Source organism: Miniopterus schreibersii, assembly GCF_964146895.1.
Source record: "Miniopterus schreibersii genome assembly, chromosome: 7".
Lineage (NCBI taxonomy): Eukaryota > Metazoa > Chordata > Mammalia > Chiroptera > Miniopteridae > Miniopterus > Miniopterus schreibersii.
This window is the reverse complement of record NC_138108.1, coordinates 67265-86506: the sequence shown is the minus strand read 5'-3', so window position 1 is coordinate 86506 and position 19242 is coordinate 67265. Positions and strand designations below refer to the sequence as shown.

Below are 19242 nucleotides of genomic sequence, written 5' to 3'. Positions count from 1 at the left end.
CACCTGGGCACAGGCAGAGCCGAATCCCTTGGGACACAGCAGGGGAGTGAGGCCAGTGAGAGCTGGGAGCAGACTCTGCCTGACCCTCCTTTTGGGAGCAGGTGAGGGGTTGCCGGCGGCCATAGGACATGTGCTCGTAACGGGGGGGAGGGCGGGAAGCCCGGGAGGCAGACCCTCTGATTTTTTTCAGAGAAGCTGAAAATACAGGTCTTTATGTGGAATCTCCATGTTTAAAGAAACTGCTCCAACTAGAACAACAAAACCCTGAGCAGCATGTGGGCCACCTGGGCTCCTTCCGGGGCTCTGGGGGGCACCCTGGTTAGATGGCTCTGCCTGGACTTGGGGGCTTCACACAGGTGATCAGGGGCTTGTAGGCCCCATTTCCCCTGGGCTCCATCAGACTGTACCAGGCCTGGGCTTGGGGGACAGGGGGTGGAGATGGGCTTGGGTGGGGCTCTGAGTGAAAGGTGTGTTAACTTCCCCTCTCCTTTCACATCAAACCCCTGGGCTTTGGTCTGGGTACCGGCTGCTGGCTAAGGATGGCCCTGGGGCTCACGGAGGTGGGCAGAGGTGATGGTGCCGGTCCAGCTGCCTCTGCAGGATGGGCGGACAGTCCTCCTGGGGCTGTGCTTGTGCTGGGTGTTGAGTGGCTGGTGGCTGAGGACCTGAAGGGACACAGCAGGTTTGTCATCTCCGTGTGGACATCATATGATGGTTTAATTTTCCCAGAGCCCATTTCTCCCTCTGAAGTTCCCTCACGTTGGAGGGAGGGGCAGGAAAAGGAGAGGTGCTGGGCTCAGGGTGTGCCTAAGGAGGCTGGCCCCTCCGAGGGCCCCTTTCACTGACAGCACCTCCCCTGAGGCCCTGGCCTGGGCAGAGGTAAGTGGGCTGGCAGTCACCTAGGCAGTGGTCACTGGGTAGTGGTCACCTGGACAGTGGTGACCCAAGTAGCAGTCACCCACAAAGCCACCGTGGGGATAGCAGTGGGGAGCAGATGAGGGTGAATGGGGCCAGTTGGCAGGAGGGAGCCCTGGGAGGTGGCTGGTGCTGGGGAGGGGGTGGGATGCTGGCCTGCCTGCTTGGAGCCAGGGTCCTGAGCACAGACATGGGAGCCCAGTGAGGGCCAAGAGGCCACCCACATTCTGTGGGCAATGGAAGGGTACAGAGTTTCATGTAGTTTGAGGTATCTCTGCAGGAGGCCTGGGTGCAGCTGTGGCCCCCGTGCCCTCAGATCCCAGCACCCTAGGGTGGAGCAGGTCATCCAGAAGAGAGGAGCCCTGTGTGGCCCCCACCCTGGGTACCGTTCTGCATCCCCTGACTGCTCTACTGCACCACAGCCGCACAGCTGGAAGGAGGGTCCTGGGTCCTGACGCAGCCCTGGGACAAGGCCAGCTCCCGCCTCCCTCCCATACAGTGGGCCCTTGTCTCTGCATAGCTCGCTGTGTCCGAAGGGCAGGCAGGCAGGCAGTCCTGTGGCCGCCCCACAGCCCACTCTGCTGCTTCCCTGCGGTGCCCGGTGAGTCCCCTCCCTGCTTCCCAGCCACCCAGGGCTAGGACCCGACTCCTCTGGTCCTCTCTGGCTGCCCCTCTTTGGGCTGAGGGCCATGGGCGCATGGATCCCCAATGGCTCAGGGTGCAGGTGTGGCACCAAAGGGCCCTGGAGGTAGATTCAGAGGATGGGATGGATGCAGACTGGGTGTCCAGTCTGCAGGACCAGAGGGCCTGTGAGTGACGCTCCACTAGGCAGAAGGGTCTGTAATTGAGTTGTTGTCCACACAGAGCACAGGGCAGACAGGTTAGACTGGAGCCCTCACCGGGGACAGAGCCACAGTCTTTCTGCCTGATTTCTATGCAAAGGGTCTTGGCTGTTTACCTTCGGCATTTCAGCAGGCTGAGCTGGCCCAGCAGTAACAGGTCCAAACGTCCAAAGGAGGGAGGGTGTCTAGCGGATGACCTGGGCTGGCCCCAGTGCTCCAGGGCGGAGCCTGGACAGGACAGGCTGCAGGTAGGTCTGGGGCAAGCCCCTGCAGAGGCAGAATAAGCCCAATGGCTTGCCCGGGGTCCAGGGTCAGGGGACCAAGTTCTCTTGGAGGTCCCATGGCCTCTCTGGGCCTCAGCTTCCTCTTCTGTGATGTGCCACCCCCTGTTGGGGAGGGTGGTTGGGCACCCAGACTTAAAGGTTCAGGCTCCAGTTCATGTTCAGATGTAGCCAACTGATCAAATCAAAGCCCCAGAACCTGCTCAGCTGGCCACACTGGGTAGGGCCGCCTGCCTGGGAGGTCTGGTTCCTCCTCCTACAATGGGGGCCTCCCCAGAACTTTGGGGCTCTGGTCTGGACAAGGGTGCTCCAAGTACCTGGCAGCCCTGTCCTGCTCTGTGCAGCAAGCAGAAATGTCAGCTGCTCTGTCCCCAGGCCGGATGTGGGCCTGTACCCCCTGTTTCTGCTGACATCATTTGGGGTGGTCCCAGGCCCTGGGGAGTGAGCCAAGTGGAGAGAATGTCCTGCTGTGTCCATTCACTCCCCGACGGACACGTGGGACCCACACCTGCTTCCTGCTTGGGCACAGCCGCCCTTTGGATGCACATGATGGGGGGGCAGGGCTTCTAGGACATGGGAAGCGGTCTCTGAACCCCCAGAGGCTGCGGTGGGATGGCAGACCTGGGGTTTGACAGGGAGTCTGCTGGGCAGGTGGTTCCAGGAGCAGGTGGTTTTGGCAAAGGTTGCCGGAGGCTGAGGTGTCTGTGTTGGGGACCTCAGGCAGGGGATACACCCTCCCGTGTGCCTGAGTGAGGCACCTCTAGTTAGGGCCCTCTGTCCTGCTGTGTGTTCATTCCTGTCACCCTGCTCTGCATCCCAACTGTCACCTCCAATGTGCTGTGCACAGGGGTTCCACTTGAGTCCCTCCTCCTCCCTTCAGTGCCCAGGCACCACCTCTTCTTACTGTCTGCAGGGCCTGGCCCCCCACTGCCGGTCTCAGCTTATCTCTCTCCCTCCCTGAGGCCAACAGATTAGAGAAAGACGCCCCCTGGCCGAGGGCTATCTGGATTGCCAACCCCACGTGTGCTCCAAATTCACCCCCACTGAGGCCCTGCCCTTGAGCCCCCCTCAGGACCATGTGTCCAGGAGTAGGCTGCCCCCAGAAAGGCTGCCCAGGCCCACTCTGTCACCCCTGCGGGAGCCCAGCAAGGTTTAGGGAACTGGGCTGTGTTGGGCAGTGGCCCTGGACCAGGGGCAGGTGGGGGGGGGGGGCTGTGGGAGACAGGCCTGACTGTGGGGGAAGGCTGTGGGGGAGGGGCCTCTAACCCTTGCTGCATCACTGGGTGATCCCTTACCAGGGCTCCCCTGGTGCCTGGAATGTTGCCTCCACTCAGCTCCTCCACCTTAGCTCTCCACTCTAGGAAACCCACTCAGCCTCCCACACACTCTCCCCCAGCAGGGCTCCTCTCCTGTGTGCGCACCAGTTGGGGGGGCTCAGCCAGGGGAGGGCTCAGATGCAGGGGGCGCTCATCTTCCTCCCTTTACTGTGTGGGGGCAACTGCTTTCAAGTTCAATACACTGGCTCCTCTCTGCCGGGATGGGCAGGGGCAGGACCGTGGGGTGGTGGCCTCTCTGGCTGCCTTGGGGTCCCTCTCACTGCCCCTCTGGCCTACACAGATCCTAGGTCTCCCAGGCACATGGGGGAGCTATTGGGGGGCATGCTGTGGGTGGTGGTGGCTCTGCTGGACCTCCCCAGGACCCCCAGCCTCAGGAGCCTGAGGGACAGGGTGGCAGGTCACCTGCCCCTGCAGATGTACATCCCTCTGGGGCCTGGAGTTTGGGCCCCTTCTCTGCAGACCTTCTGGGGCCACCTTGGTTTCAGCAGGTGACCGTCCATCTCTCCTGGTTACTTCCCAGAATCACCTGACCCTGGTGACTCTGCAGGTCTGAGAAGGGTGATGGCCGAAGCTAGGGTGCCTTCCTCCTGTGTGTGGAACGTGAGTGTATATGCTGTCCCCAGGTGCATGTCTGTGAATGTGTGCGCACCTGCCATGGATCTGTTTTGTGTGTAAGTCTGTCTTTTTTCTGCGTCTAGTGTGTCTGTTTCTGTGCCTCTCTGTGTTTGTGTGGCTTGGCTCCCGAGATTGTGGGGCCCCTGTTTGGGGTCACTGAACCACCCTTGTCCAAAACGTTGGGTGCTGATTGTGGCTGCCCTGGCCTCCTGGGCAGGCTCTGATCTCTCCCAGGCACAAGGGTGTATAGGGTCAGACTCCCTGCTCTCCCTCCGTCGGCTGTGTTGACAGGATGGAAGGGGCTGGGCCCAGACATTTGGGGGCGTAGTGGACATGAAGAAGGGGTGGGTAGGGAGCCCGGGGCAGGGTGGTCCGAGGTGGGTATAAGGAGGCAGCTGGGCGTGGTTGCGCCTACGGAGCTCCCTCTCCCATCCGACGGGGAGAGGCGGCCGCCTGAACTCTGCCCCTGACCCGCTGGCCCCCGGCTCACAGAACATGGGGACCCCCCGTGTCCCCGTGCGGACCGTGCTCTTCCGGAGCGAGAGGAGTGGCCTGACCTACCGCGTGCCCGCGCTGCTGCCCGTGGGCCCCGGGCCCACCCTGCTGGCCTTCGCGGAGCAGCGGCTCAGCCCCGACGACGCGCACGCCCACCGCCTGGTGCAGAGGCGCGGCACGCTGGCGGGGGGCTCCGTGCAGGTGAGGGGGGACGGGGGCGGGGGGGCCCCGTGCGGACCGGAAACTGAGGCTGCCCTCCCCCGGCAGTGGGGCGCCGCCCGAGTGCTGGGCGCCGCGGCCCTGGAGGAGCACCGGTCCATGAACCCCTGCCCCGTGCTCGACGCGCGCACGGGCACCGTCTTCCTCTTCTTCGTGGCCGTGCGCGGCCAAACCCCCGAGGCCGCGCAGATCTCCACCGGCAGGAACGCCGCGCGCCTCTGCTGCGTGACCAGCCGGGACGCGGGACGCACCTGGAGCCGCGCGCGGGACCTCACGGCGGAGGCGGTGGGCGCCGCGGAGCCGGGTAGGCGGGGCCGGGTAGGCGGGGCCGGGTCTAGGCCTTGGGGCAGCGTCTGGGGGGGGTGTAGCGTCTGCGGGGGGGGGCGCAGCGTCTGCGGGGGGGGGCAGCGATTGCACGGCGCGGGGGGCAGCGTCTGCGGGGGGGGGTAGCGTCTGCGGGGGGGGCAGCGTCTGCGGGGGGGCGCAGCGTCTGCACGGCGCGGGGGGCAGCGTCTGCGGGGGGGGCGCAGCGTCTGCACGGCGCGGGGGGGCAGCGTCTGCGGGGGGGGCAGCGTCTGCGGGGGGGGCAGCGTCTGCGGGGGGGGGCAGCGTCTGCACGGCGCGGGGGGGCAGCGTCTGCGGGGGGGGGCAGCGTCTGCGGGGGGGGGCAGCGTCTGCACCGCGCGGGGCGCCGCCTCTCCGCGGGTGGGGCGGGTCTGGCGCCAGGTCCCTGGGCTGCCCGCCCCAGCCCCAGCCAAGGGCCCTGTCCGCAGCTTGCTGGGCTGTCCGTCCGCCAGCCCTGAGTCCGCGGACGGTGTTGGTCGCACCTGCAGGAGCAGGCTCTTCCTATTCCTGAGCTGCGTCTTAATCTGCGCCCCCAGACCCCGAGGCCTCCCTCTTTCCACTTCCTCCTCCTCAGCCTCGCTCGCGGGAGCAGGGGGGGCGGGTGTCACCCCAGGGTTGTGGGCAGGTTGATTTTACCGCAGAGCTTTTCCTCCTGTCCAGCTGCCCCTCCCCAAGAGCCTAACCCTCCACTGCCGCGGGGCCACCCCAACCGCGGCTGGCGGTGGCTGAGACCTGGATCTATTACGGAGCCTCCTGTGGGTGTGGACCCCACCCCAGGGGAGCTGAGCCAGGGCCAGGAGGGCTACCCAGCCATGAAGCTCCGCGCCCCACTCCCCTGGCCGCCCCTGTCTGAAAGCACTCACCCTGCGCACAGTTGTTAACTATCCACCTGTGTCTGGGGACTGGCCACCTGCTCACATGCTGCTAACCTGGCCAGGTGGCCTACCTGGGCTCCCCACCCCTGCTGATGTCCTTAGGAGGTTTGACCAGCCCCAAAGGACTCAGGGTGGCCAGGAGTGAAGGGTGGAGGAGGCACAGTCAGTGGTGGGTCTCTCACAAATTGCCCCCTGATTTGAGGCACTGCCCCCCATCCTCCCCAACCCCTGCGGCTGTGGCTGTCCCCCTCTGAGGTAACCAGCAGCCCCTCCCATCTGCAGACTGGGCCACGTTTGCCGTGGGCCCTGGCCATGGCATCCAGCTGCGCTCTGGCCGCCTGCTGGTGCCAGCCTACACCTATCGTGTGGACCGGCGGGAGTGCTTTGGCAAGATCTGCAGGACCAGCCCCCACGCCTTTGCCTTCTACAGCGATGACCATGGCCAGACTTGGCACCATGGAGGCCTCGTGTCCAACCTACGCTCGGGCGAGTGCCAGCTGGCTGTGGTGGACAGAGGGCAGGCGGGCAGTGTCCTCTACTGCAACGCCCGCAGCCCCTTGGGCAGCCGTGTGCAGGCCCTCAGCACAGACCAGGGCACCTCCTTCCTGCCAGGAGAGCTGGTGCCCACCCTGGCTGAGACTGCCCGGGGCTGCCAGGGCAGCATCCTGGGCTTCCCGGCCCCACCCTCTAGTAGATCCAGTGATGAGGGATGGTCATTGGGCTCCAGGAAGACCCCCTTTCTTCCAAACCTCTGTCCTGAAGTCCAGGAATCCCCAGAGGAGGGCACTGGAGACACCCAAGGGGGTGGGGGTCTGGGAGGGACAGAGGGATATGGGGATGGTCCATGGGGCCCTGGCCCCAGGGAACCTAGCCCAGGGCCAGGGCTCGGTGGGGACTGGAGAGCCTGTACCCCACAGCTCACCAGGCTCCCAGCTGCCTTGTATCAGAGCCCCACATGGCTGCTGTATTCCCACCCAGCAGGGCGCAGGGCTCGGCTCCATATGGGTATCCATCTGAGCAGGTTCCCCCTGGACCCCCACAGCTGGACGGAGCCCTGGGTGATCTACCAGGGCCCTAGTGGCTACTCTGACCTGGCATCCATTGGGCCCACCGCTGAGGGCTCCCTGACCTTCGCCTGTCTGTATGAGAATGGAGCCAGGGTGTCCTACGAGGAGATCTCCTTTTGTGTTTTCTCCCTGCGCGAGGTCCTGGAGAACGTACTTCCCGGCCCCAGTCCAACCAGCCTGGGGAGCAAGCCTCGGGAGCCGTGCTGGCCCTCCTGAAGAGTCCTCTGACCAGGCCTGTCCAGGTGCACCCAGGATGAGGGGGAAGGGGGCCAAGGGCCTGGATGGAGCTCTGGGTGCCTCCTGGAGAGGCGCCTTTGACCCTTGGCTTCTTCACAGAGTCGTGAGGGTGGGTCTCCATGAAGGACCCTCTGCAGTGACACAGAAGTTCAGTTTTAATACTTTTAAACAAGCCGAGCTGGTGTTTGAGAAGGGTGCGTGCAGCTGGAAGCCAAGGGAGGTGGGCTCAGCCTCGTAGGGGTGGGCGGTGGACCATGGCCAAGGGTGACTCGGGGGCCCTTAGACTAGCACAGGTGCTACACTGCCCTGGTCTTTGGCTCTTAAGTCTTGCTCTGCTTTCTGGCTTCTGGATGGGAAATAAAGAGGTTGTGCATTTGGGTCCAGGGATGTTTCTCCTATTTCCCTGTCAAAGCCCCAAGGAGAGCACCCAGTTCTCTAGCTCACTTCTCTGACCACTGCTCCCCCAGTCTCATTGCACTGTCTACCCCCCACCCCCAACCCCTTGGCCAAGTTCTCCAAAGCCTGGGGCATCAGAGGTGGGAGCAGGATGAGGGCAGGAAACAGGTCTTAGCATGGCAGCCCCAGACCTGTGCTGTCTGCAAATGGGCTGCCCTGCCTGTCTGGATTTCCCACTGGACTGTAGTGAGCAGGGCCCCTGGGAGCACCTTTTGATCCCCTCTTCTTCTTCATTTCTGCTTATAAAAGTGAAATATGCTCATAGTAGCAAATTTTGGATATGTAGGAAACTGTAAAGACAAAATAGAAGTGTGCCCTGGCTGGGTAGCTCAGTTGGTTAGTGTCATCCCCACATGCCAAGGTTGTGGGTTCGATCCCTGGTTAGGGCACATACAGGAATCAACCAATGATACATCAGTAAAGGGAACAACAAATCGATGTTTCTCTCTGAAATCAATTAAAAATAAAAAATAAATAAATAGAAATGACCCCACATGGACCCCTCCCCAGGCCATAACCATGACGATCCTTATGGTGTTTCTGACTTTTTCAAAAAATTTTTAAATTAAATTTATTGGGATAACATTGATTAATAATATATCAATTTCAGGTGTACAACTAACTTTATTTTTTTAATGTTTTAATTTATCTTTATTGTTGAAAGTATTACAAGTGTCCCCCTTTGCCTCCCATTGACCCCCTTCTCCCTGGATCCCTCCCTCCAGGCCTTCACCACACTATTGTCTGTGTCCATGGGTCATGCATACATGCATACAAGTTCTTAGGTTAATCTCTCCCCACCCACTCACCTACCCACCCCTGCTTTCCCGCTGAGATTCATCAGCCTGTTCCATGCTTCTATGTCTCTGGATCTATTTTGTTCATCGGTTTATTTTGTTCATTAGATTCCACTTATGAGTGAGATCATGTGACACTTGTCTTTCTCTGATTGGCTTATTTCGCTTAGTATAATACTTCCAGGTCCCACCACACTGTCTCAAAGGGTAAAGGATCCTTTTTAACAGCTGCATAGTATTCCATGGTGTAAATGTCTGAGAAGATGCTTGATGTGATTTCAATCTTCTTGAACTTGTAGAGACTTATTTTAGTCCTAACTTGAATGCCCCATGTGCACTTGAAGAGAATGCGTATTCTGCAGCTTTGGGGTGAAATGTTCTGTAAATGTCAATTAAATCCATCTGATCTAGTGTGTCATTTAGAGTCACTGTTTCCTTGTTGATTTTTTGTCTGAAAGATCTATCCAATAAAGTGCTATGATTGTATTGCTGTCAGTCTCTCCTTTAATGTCCTTGAGAAGTTTTTATTTTTCAGCCTGTGTAAGTCTTTTGTTCTGAGGGGGGGGTCTCTTGTAGACACCATATATTTGGGCTTTGTTTTCTTATCCATTTTGATTGTAGCATTTAATCCATTGATATTTAAGATTATTATTGATAAGATACTTATCTATTGCCATTTTATTTCTTTATGCCTATGTTTCTCTCCCTCTCTTTCTACTTCTTATTATAGCAGTCCCTTTAACATTTCTTGCAATGCTGGTTTGGTGGTGATAAACTTCTTTAGCCTTTTTTTTTTTTTTTTTTTTTTTAATCTGGGAAGCTCTTTATTTCACCATCTATTTTGAATGATAGCCTTGGTGGACAGAGTAGTCTTGATTTCAGATCCTTGTTTTGCATTACCTTGTATACTTCATGTCATTCCCTTCTGGCCTGTAGGGTTTCTGATGAGAAGTCAGCTAACAGCCTTATGGGAGTTCCTTTGTAGGCAACACATTGCTTTTCTCTTGTTGCCTTTAAGATTCTCTCTTTGTCTTGAATTCTTGGCATTTTAATTATGATGTGTCTGGATGGGCCTCTTTGGGTTCTTCTGCTTGGGACTCTCTGTGCCTCCTGAACTTGTGTGACTTTTCCCTTCACCAGGTTAGGGAAGTTTTCTGCCATTATTTCTTCAAACAGGTTCTCTAACCCGTACTTACTTTTGACCTCCTCTGGTACTCCTGTAATGCAAATATTGTTACATTTCATGTTGTCCTATAGCTCCTTTAAGCTGTCCTGTTTTTTAATTGTTTTTTCTTTTTGGTTCTCTGATTGAGTGATTTTTTCTACCCTGTCTTCTAATTTGCTGATCTGATCCTCAGCTTCCTCTAATCTGCTGTTTATTCCTTCTTTATTTCTATGTCATTCTTCATTTCCTTCATAGTTTCCATTTCTTTTCTCATGTTGTTGAGCACCCTTATGATCAGTATTCTGAACTCTATATCTGATAGATTGCTTCCCTCCATTTCATTTAGCTCTTCTTCTGGAGAATTCTTTTGTTCTCTCAGTGGCTTGTGTTTTTTTTTGTCTTCCCATTTTGGTTGCCTGTTTGGATTTGTTTCTATGTATTAGGTAGATCTGCTAGGACTCCCAGTCTTTTTGGAGGGTCTCTGGTGCAGGTCAATGTCAGATGCTGTTTGTGACTGGCCTTGAGTACCCTGTTAGAAGCTTACCATGCTCCATAGCTTGTGGTTTCCTCTGCTGGGACTGGGTGCGTTTAGAAAGGACCAAGATGCCCACCAAGGTCTGCTTTTCTAAGCCTTGGGTCCAGAAGCAGATCAGACAAAGACTCAAAGCACCCAGAGACTGAATGTTATTCAGTCTCTTTATGAGCCTCAGGCTGTAGAAACTCCACAGGTGGGGAAGATGATTGTTATTCAGTCTCTTAATGAGCCTCAGGCTGTAGAAACTCCACTGGGCGGGTCAAGAGGTTTCTCAGGGGGTGGGGCAATTGCTTCCCCAGCAAACAAATTCTGCTTGGATGCTAAATGCCTGCCTGAGAAAGACGTCCTCTGCAGTCTGGGGGAATGACTTGGCACAGGAATCCAGATGGCTGCCCTCTGAGCTCTACTTCTCCCAGCCAGCATCATGGACTCGCCTCACACAGCTCCAGTTCACTCTGCCCTCCCTCCGCTGGAGCCCAGGGTGAGTGGCTGCACACGAAACTTTGTGCATTGGCTTTTTAAAGGGGTGTCTGCATTTCCAGCCGTCTCTCCCTGGCAGATAGAAACGCGGCTGCTTTTCACAACCAGATGTTATGTGGGCACCTGTCTCAGGTCTGGTGCTCTGGGCTGGGGAGCCCAGCCTGGGGTTTAGGCCCCAGAGTCCTCAATGGGAACCCCCCACAGCTGAGATCTCTCTCCGGACCTTCAGCTGCTGCCTGTGGGAGCCCAGGCAGCCCTCTCGTGCCTCTGCCCTTTCTACTTGTCTCTGTGCGGTCTCCCCTTTTCCTCCTTGGTTATGAGGGTGCCTCCAGCTCGTCTTCAGCTGCAGTTGGTTATTCAGGATGGTTTATTCTCTGTTTTAGTTGTAATTCCAGTTGGGTCCCGGGAGAGTGTCCGTGTGGCTCCCACTCAGCCACCATCTTTCCATTTCTCCTGAGTTTTTCTTTTTTTAAAAAGATTCAACTGTGTTTTAGCACAGATGCTTTCCTGACTGTCACACTCCAGTCAGCTACCGTTTGTGCCCCCCCAACCCAGCCTGGATGTAATGTTTTCATAAGGCCTCTACTGGGTGATGTCCAGGAAGCCTTGGGGCTGCCCAGGGCCCACGGCTGCCTAGAGAACTCAGAGCAGCCCGTCCCCATGAGAGCAGGGTGACTCCCTCATCGCTTACCTTCATTCTCAGCCCCCTGTAAGGGTGGCCACCTTTCTGGAGTCACCTCTGGGCTCCAGACAGTGGCAGGACAGGAGCCTGGATCCAGGGCCCCTCAGAGCCTCTAGGCTGCCTGCACTCACCCAGGGACCCCCACCTCAGGCCGACCACCCCTTCCACCCATCCCGGGGGGGGGGGATAGCCAGTCTGAGATATAGAACTCACAGGTGTATACGGCCCATGTCCTCTCATTCAGCTCTGGACTGGGTGAGTAATGTCCCCCAAGTTCATGTCCACCCAGAACCTCAGATTGTGACTTATTTGGAAATAAGTTCTTTGTAGTTGTGGTTAAGATGAGGATTGAGATGAGATCACCCTGGATGAAGATGAGTCCTAAGTTCTATGGGAGTGTCCTTATAAGAGACAGAAAAGGACACTTGGGAAAAGGCACTGAAGATGGAGGCAGAGACTTGGAGGAGCATCTGGGGCCCTGGATACTGAGGTGGCAGGAAGGACTGTCTCTTAGGAGTGCACCTGGCCACACCTTGGTTTCAGACTTCTGGCCTCCAGAACTGGGAGAAAATGACCACCTGTTGTTTAAGTGTCCTGTTCATGGCAAGGCTTAGATAGAATTTGACTTCTCACCAGAAACCATGGAAACTGGAAAACAATGGCCCGATCCCTTCCGAAAGTGTTGAGAGAAAATAGCCACCACCCTGGAATTCTATGCCCAGCAAAACTATCCTTCAGGAATGAAGGAAGAATAGTGGACATTCTCCCATAAATATAAATGAATTAGTTTGTCACCAGCAGACCTACTAAGGGAAGCGTGAAAACTCGCTGTTTCAGTGGAATGTCAGTGGGATGGCATCGGCAATGCACTCTGTTGGTAAATTTGGACGCATCCTGACTGTGTGAAGCGATAATGATTCCTCATGGGGTTTCAGCTGGGTATAGACTTAAATACATAGTAAGAGAAGCATTAAGCTGAGGGGGTGACAAATGGGACAGAAGAGCTTGGAGAACCTTGTCCAAGGAGAGGGACATACACCCATGCATGTTGGCCAAGGCTGGCCTCTGGAATCTCCAGGGCAAATACAAACAAATAGCAAAACTGTATAATCACCAAATTAATGTAGGTGACAAATGGAAAAATAAAATAGAAGGTGATCAATTCAAAAGAGGCAAGGAATGAGAGAAAATACACATCCAGCTGGTAAGAAAAAGAGAAAGCAAATATTAAGCCAGTCGAAACATACCAGAATTACATTAATGTAAATTCACTAATATTCCTATTAAGAGACAAAATGGTCATGGCAGAAAGCAAAGCAATAGCGACAAACCCTCCCCCAAACCCAGCTATAGCCCCTTGACAGCACCCGGAATATATAAGAGAAAGGCTGGAGGCTGAGGTTAAATAGCCCGTGAAACATGTAGATGAACAGCTGGTGGCGCTGTGTTTCTACCAGGCAAGGACCTTACAGCCAAAGAAGCATCACTAGTATAAAGGGACACATTTCAAAATCACAAACATTTGGTTCAACAGAAAATTATAACAATTAAAATTGTGTGTACCTGATATTATGCCTCAAAAAGTGGGACAAAAAGGGACAGATCTATTGGGGAAAATAGACTCATGATAATAGCAAGTTTTAGACATGAGTCTCTCAGTAACTGAGGGGTAGCAGACAAAAATAAAACCGGTAGGCAGAGGGCTGTTTTGGCCAACTTGCCTAACAAGCTCAGCTATATTGACACCTTCAGACTCGGCCCAAAACACCCACAGGAGGTGCTGTCTTTCCAAACACACCCAGATACAAAGATCGACTTATGTCGGATCTTAAAACCAAGTCCCCACAGACTTCAAAGGCTTGAAAAACCATAGTGAAATTGAGCCAGAAATTAAACAAAGGATAATTAAACATCCTCCTATGTTCAAGAATTTAGAAACACTAAATAGCTCATGGTTCAAAGAAGTCACAGTGGTGATTATAAAAGATTTTGAAATTAATTATGCAAACATTACATAAAACTTGTAGGATGATGCTGAAGCCAGGATAGAGGGAAACGAACATATTAGGAGAAAGGTGACAGTCCTGCTCTCTGGAGAGAAAGAACAGCAAGTTGGGTCCAGGGCAGAAGGAAGAGAGTGACAAACAGCAGAGTCAGTGGGATAGAAAAATCCTACAGAGAGGGAATAAAGCCAAAGGTTGGGTTTTGGAAAAACTAATAAAATCAACAAACCCCTGTTGAGGCTGATCATGAACAAAAGGAGGAACAGCCCAGCCAAAGGGGCTCAGTGGGCTGGGTGTCATCCCATGCACGGAAAGGGTGCTGGCCTGATTCCGGTCAGGGCACACACCTGGGTTGCGGGTTTGATTCCCAGTCAGGAGTGTACAGGAGGCACATCCATGCCCCCCCCCCCCCCGGCATGTCCTCGGGTGAAGATTAAAAAAAGAAAAAAGAAAATGCAAATAATCAATGCCAGGAATGAGAGAGGAAACATGGGATCCTACAGATGCTCACCAAGAGCAACTTTATGCCAATAAACTTGAAAATTTAGATGAAATGGACAATTTTTGGAAAAATATGACTTATTAGAACTGATACAAGATGAAAGGGGAAATCTGGAGAATCCTGTTAAAGAAATTGAATCCACAATTTAAAATCTGCACACTAAGAACACTCCAGGTGGCTTTCCTAGTGAATCCTGTCAAACACTAAGGATCTTTGTGCATCATGTGTCCCTGTGGAGAGCGCGGGGCTGACGCTATAGGCGCTGCTCCTGGAGGAGAAACCATCAAAGAGCTAAGGAATTAGGTACATTTTAAGAAGCAAAGTTCTTAAAGTACACTAGCACAACACCCAAAGCACAATCCATGAAGGAAAATGTGATGAGAAAAGTTGACACGTTAAGAGAATGAAAAGACAAGCCACAGACTGGGAGAAAATTGTTGCAAAACTCGTATTTGATAAGAAAGTGCCAGACTGTCTTCCACAGTGGCCATACCGTCTGTGTATCTTCTTTGGTGAGGTGTTTGTCCAGATCTTTGGCTATGTTTTAGCTGGGTTGCTTGTTTTCATAGTGTTGAGTTTTAAAAATCATTTGCATATGATGGCAAGCAAACATGTGAAAAGATGCCTCACATCATGTCATCAGGGACACCCAGAATAAAACAGCAGTGAGATGCCACTGCACATCTATCAGAATGGCCAAAATCCCGATCACTGGCCACACCCAGTGCTGGGAGGACATGGAGCAGCAGGAACCTTACTCATGCTGGTGGGAGTGCACACTGGTGGTTTCTTACAGACTCTCACCATATGATCCAGCATCGTGCTCCTTGGCGTTTACCCAAAGGAATTGAAGACTTATGTTCACATGGAAATCTGCCCACGTATGTTTATAGCAGCTTTGTTCATAATTGCCAAAACTTGGAAGAAACCAAGATGTCATGTCCTTCAGTCTGTGGACCTGGTGTTGACTACTCAGCTGGACCTCTGGGCCCTGCTCTGGCTGTGGGGAGGCCCAGCTGCCCCCATAACCCTGCGGATTTGGGGATGCATGGCAATCTGGGTTTCACGCTTGTTTGCCTACACTTACCTTGGCCTGTAGATGCTGTGGTGGTTAATTTTATGTGTCAACTTGGCTAGGCCACGGTACCCAGACATTTGGTCAAATGCCAGTCTAGATGTTTCTGTGAAGATGTTTTTTTTTTAAAGGTGAGATTAACATTTAACAGACTTTGAGTAAAGCAAATACCACCCCCCACCCCCCCAGCCCGTGATGTGGTGGGTCTCACCCAGTCATGTGAGATTTAGGAGAAGAGACTGAGGTCTCATGAGAGAGGAACTGCCTCCAGATGGCCTTCAGACTCGAGCTGCAACATCAGCTCCTCCCTGGGTCTCCAGTTCCTCAATTACATGAGCCAGTTCCTTAAAATAAATCTCTGTGCACCCATCCTGTGGGTTCAGTTTCCTTGAGAACCCCAACTGACTCAGGAACCTCTCCCTGGGCCTCGTGCCCCCTTCGTGTACATCAGTCCCCTTCTGAACTGCAGGCCCACCTACGGGCCTTCCACCACTGCACCTGGTCTAGGGGCCAGCCTTCTGAGGGCAGGCAGGTGCTCTGACCAGTCCCTGTGGCTCAGAGGTTGACTTCCTAGCCCAGATGTCATCTTCCCCAACTGACCTACTGTCCCTATTAAACACTCACTCCCCTCCTCCACCCACCCTGTCCCCCACCGTCTACTCTCTGTCTCTGAGCCTGACTCCTCCAGAGATCTCAGATCAGTGGAATCACACAGTGTTTGTCCTTCTGCCTGGCTTATTGCACTGAGTGTCAGTCCTCAAGGTCCTATCATGTGTAGTAAGTGTGAGACTGTGCTCCCTTTTCAGGCTCAATCTTACTGGGCTGTGTGGATGGACCCCATTTGTCGGTCCTTTCATCCCTCCGGGGACGCTGGGGCTGCTTCCGTCTGCTGGCTATTATGGATTGATGTTTTGTGCATTGATGAACAAACATCAAAAATTATTTTAACAGGTGAATAATATTCCATGTAAATTTATTTTTGGAATTCAGATTGAGGTAAAAACATAACAAAAACCAACCATTGATTTGTGCCCAAGGCAGAAGCCTGGGGAACTTGAGCCCCAAGCAACTCCTGCCATCCAGCCCCCCCCCCCCCCCCCCAGGCTGGCTTCATTTTGCCCAAAGACCAGCAAGAGCTGAGTCCTGGGGATATGTGGCCATGCCAGGACCTCTGGCTGGGGCCAAAGGTATGGGAGAGGTTGGGAAGTGGCTCCTGGGGTAGGGGGATCAGCTACCCCATGGCAGACATGAAGGTTCAAGGCCACATAGTGGACACATGGCCGCCTCTGCCCAGAGTCTCTTCCTGCCTGAGGGCCAACACCTCAGCCACTCACCCTTCTGCTTGAGTGGCTCTTGGAGGTGCCCCTGACACATGGTGAGCTCAGGGCACCCCAGGGTGAGGGAGCTGAAGGCAGAAGGGGGCCACACACCCCTGTCCACAGAGTCAGTGGGCTCAGGAGCCCCAATACAGGGCCCCGCAGGCAGGCAGGCAGGCAGGCAGGCAGGGCAGCCTGGCTGGGGTTAGAGGGTACAGGACCCCCAGAAATGGTTCGATTGAGCCAAGTCAGGGTGCCCCAGTGGTTGGGGTGAATACTGTGCTGGCCACACTGCCTTGATCACCCTCAGGAGGGGGCCCCACATCCTAAAGTCCTCAAAACTCAGGAACCTCACCCACGTGTAAAGGGGATCCCTTCACACTGGACCGCTGCCCCACTAGGGCTGAGACCCCAGAGCTCCCAGGCGGGCCAGCAGCCTTGGGTTCCCTTTGAGGGCCAAGCCTTCCTCCTTCCGGGAGACCTTGGCCGGAGCCCTCACCCGGCCCTGCCGGCCTCACCCGTCCCCTTTTTTCCTGCTCCGCGGGACCTCGGGCTCCCTCCTCGCCCAGGTGTCCAGCCCCTCCCAGCGGCTGGCGGGCGGGTCTCCCGCAGAGGGGCTGCAGGGCGGGGGTCCGGGGCGCGCCCGGAGCGGGGCGGGGCGGGGCGGGGCGGGGCGGGCGCCCCTCGTCCCTGCCGCCGGCCCTGCCCGCCCTGCCCGCCGGCCCTGTGCCCGCCCTGCCCGCCGGCCCTGTGCCCGCCCTGCCCGCCGGCCCTGCCCGCCCTGCCCGCCGGCCCTGTGCCCGCCCTGCCCGCCCGCCCTGCCCGCCGGCCCTGTGCCCGCCCTGCCCGCCGGCCCTGTGCCCGCCCTGCCCGCCGGCCCTGCCCGCCCTGCCCGCCGGCCCTGCCCGCCCGCCCTGCCCGCCCTGCCCGCCGGCCCTGTGCCCGCCCTGCCCGCCTGCCCGCCGGCCCTGCCCGCCCGCCCTGTGCCCGCCCTGCCCGCCCGCCCTGTGCCCGCCCTGCCCGCCCGCCCTGTGCCCGCCCTGCCCGCCTGCCCTGCCCGCCGGCCGCGCCTCAGGAAGCCCAGGCCCGCGGGGGGGGGGGGGGGCAGGCCCGCCACAACCTCCCCAGGCCCGCGGGAGGCGCAGGGACAGACCCGCGGGCCGTGGGCGGGGCGGGCGCGCTGCCCGCCGGCCGGCACCTGCGGCTGGGGAGCGGAGCGGAAAAAGTGAGTGGCGGCGGCGTCCCGGAAGGCGGCCGGGAAGTGCTGACGTCCCCGCCTCCGGCGGCCGCGCCTCGGCCTCCCAACCGTCCTCCGAGCCCGGCGCTCGACGGGTGATTCAGCGCTGGGCGTCGTGATGCTCGCATCCTCCGTCTCGTCTTCCGCCGGGCAGCGAGCTGCTCGTTCCCTTTCGCCCCTCCTGCCCCCGCCCCGCCCGCCCGCACTGTCCTCGGCCGAGGAGCGGTCTCCCAGGGTCCGGCCAGGCCCCCCTGCGTCTGCTGCTGCCCTTCCCCCCAGTCCTCTGTGACCCCAGACCCAGCACAGTGACCCCAAGTGCGGTTCGTACTGTCGCCAGCCGCCGGGAGGCGTTCCAGGCGGGCCCCTGGGCGCGGGGCCCCTGGGCGCGGGGCCCCTGGGCGCGGGGCCAGGCGCTTTGCTGACTGCTGGATGTCGCCCGCGCGCCTCCATTTGGCGCTTGGTGCGCCGGAGCCCCTGCGGCCCTGCCGGAGGCCTGGTCGGAGCTTTCGGTGTAACCTGCACCTTTCTCATTATGAGTAAAACTGAACATGCTTTCATTGTTTAAGGAGTGCGCACACAGCACACATACATATCATATATATGTGCCAGCGTGCACACATGTGTTTGTGGTGTGTGCACATGTGGCAGGCGCCTTGTGTGCACGTGTGCGTGCGTGTGTACATGTGTGCACTGCCTGCCGCACCTCCTCCTCACCTTCCCGTGACACCTGCGAGCTGCTCGCCCTGTTCCTAGGTCCGTGACATTGCGCACTCTGCCCCCCGGCCTGTGGTGCTGCTGCCAGGCTGTGTCCCGCCCTCTTTCCTGGCGCCTTGATTCTGAGCCAGGGTAAGGAACAGTTCGCCGCATGGGCTTCTGCCTTGTAGGGTTTCTCTTCCATACTCATGTCCCTGCTTCATGAGGATTTCTGCAGGTGCGCAGCATAAGGTGAGTCTACCTGGATGCTTTTCCAGGTAACGGTGTGGCCCCTGCACCGGTCGTCAGAAGGTCTGCCTTCTGCCGGGGGCGTCCATTCCTGTCTCTTCGTGGGCTGATCCCACTGCTCTCACCGTAAGTTTAGACCTGAGAAAGCAGGTCTTTCGCTTTCTCTTCACGGTTCTGGGCTGTTACTTGCTCATTTTTCCATGTGAACTTCACAGGTCAGATGTGTGGGGTTTTGTTGGGATCCTGTTAGATTTATAAAGTAACCCAGGAAGAGCTGACACCTCAGTGGTGTCGAGTCATCCTAACCAGGGTGCGTGTTCCCGTCAGCCAGGCCCACACCAGCTCTCTTGCGGGTTTGCTCATTTCTCGATAAATTACGCCTCAGGCATTTGATCTCCGCTGTTCTGCTGTAGACGGAACACTCTCCACACTTTCTGCCAGCTGGTTAATGTTAGACTCTGACAGCCCTCTTAAGTTTACATCTGCTCCTTGCCTGGATTTGCTTGTTGCTGTAGTACTTTCCCAGGAAACCTACTGGGTCTTCCAGGCTCCTGCATCACTGCAGACTTCCTGGGCGGTGTTCCCTCGGGTGTGCGACCTTGTCTGGCATCCCTGCCTTGGCCTGGACAGGTGGCTCCACCTCCCGCCCCACCTAGGACAGGACTCCAGGGTGCCAGGCACAGGTTGTGAGTTCAGAGGGCTGGGGAGCTGGCTGGTCCTGGATGGGGCACACTGGGAGGCGGCAGGTTGGGGGCCTCTGTCATTACAGTCAGGGAACCGGCGTGGTGATGTCCTGTCCCCTCTAGAGGACTGATCAGGTATTC

The 19242-nt window shown here is 56.6% G+C and overlaps 1 protein-coding gene across 1 annotated transcript; it reads left to right on the top strand.

Annotated features, from left to right (window-relative positions):
- Positions 1-1410: 1410 nt before the first annotated feature.
- On the top strand, positions 1411-7207 carry NEU4 (neuraminidase 4; the record flags this gene model as incomplete). The annotated part of the gene is made up of 4 exons (XM_081142707.1): positions 1411-1516; positions 4483-4686; positions 4753-5008; positions 6207-7207. The coding sequence occupies exons 2-4, from the start codon at positions 4486-4488 to the stop codon at positions 7205-7207; spliced, it is 1458 nt and encodes a 485-aa protein (XP_080998833.1). The 5' UTR covers positions 1411-1516; positions 4483-4485.
- Positions 7208-19242: the final 12035 nt, after the last annotated feature.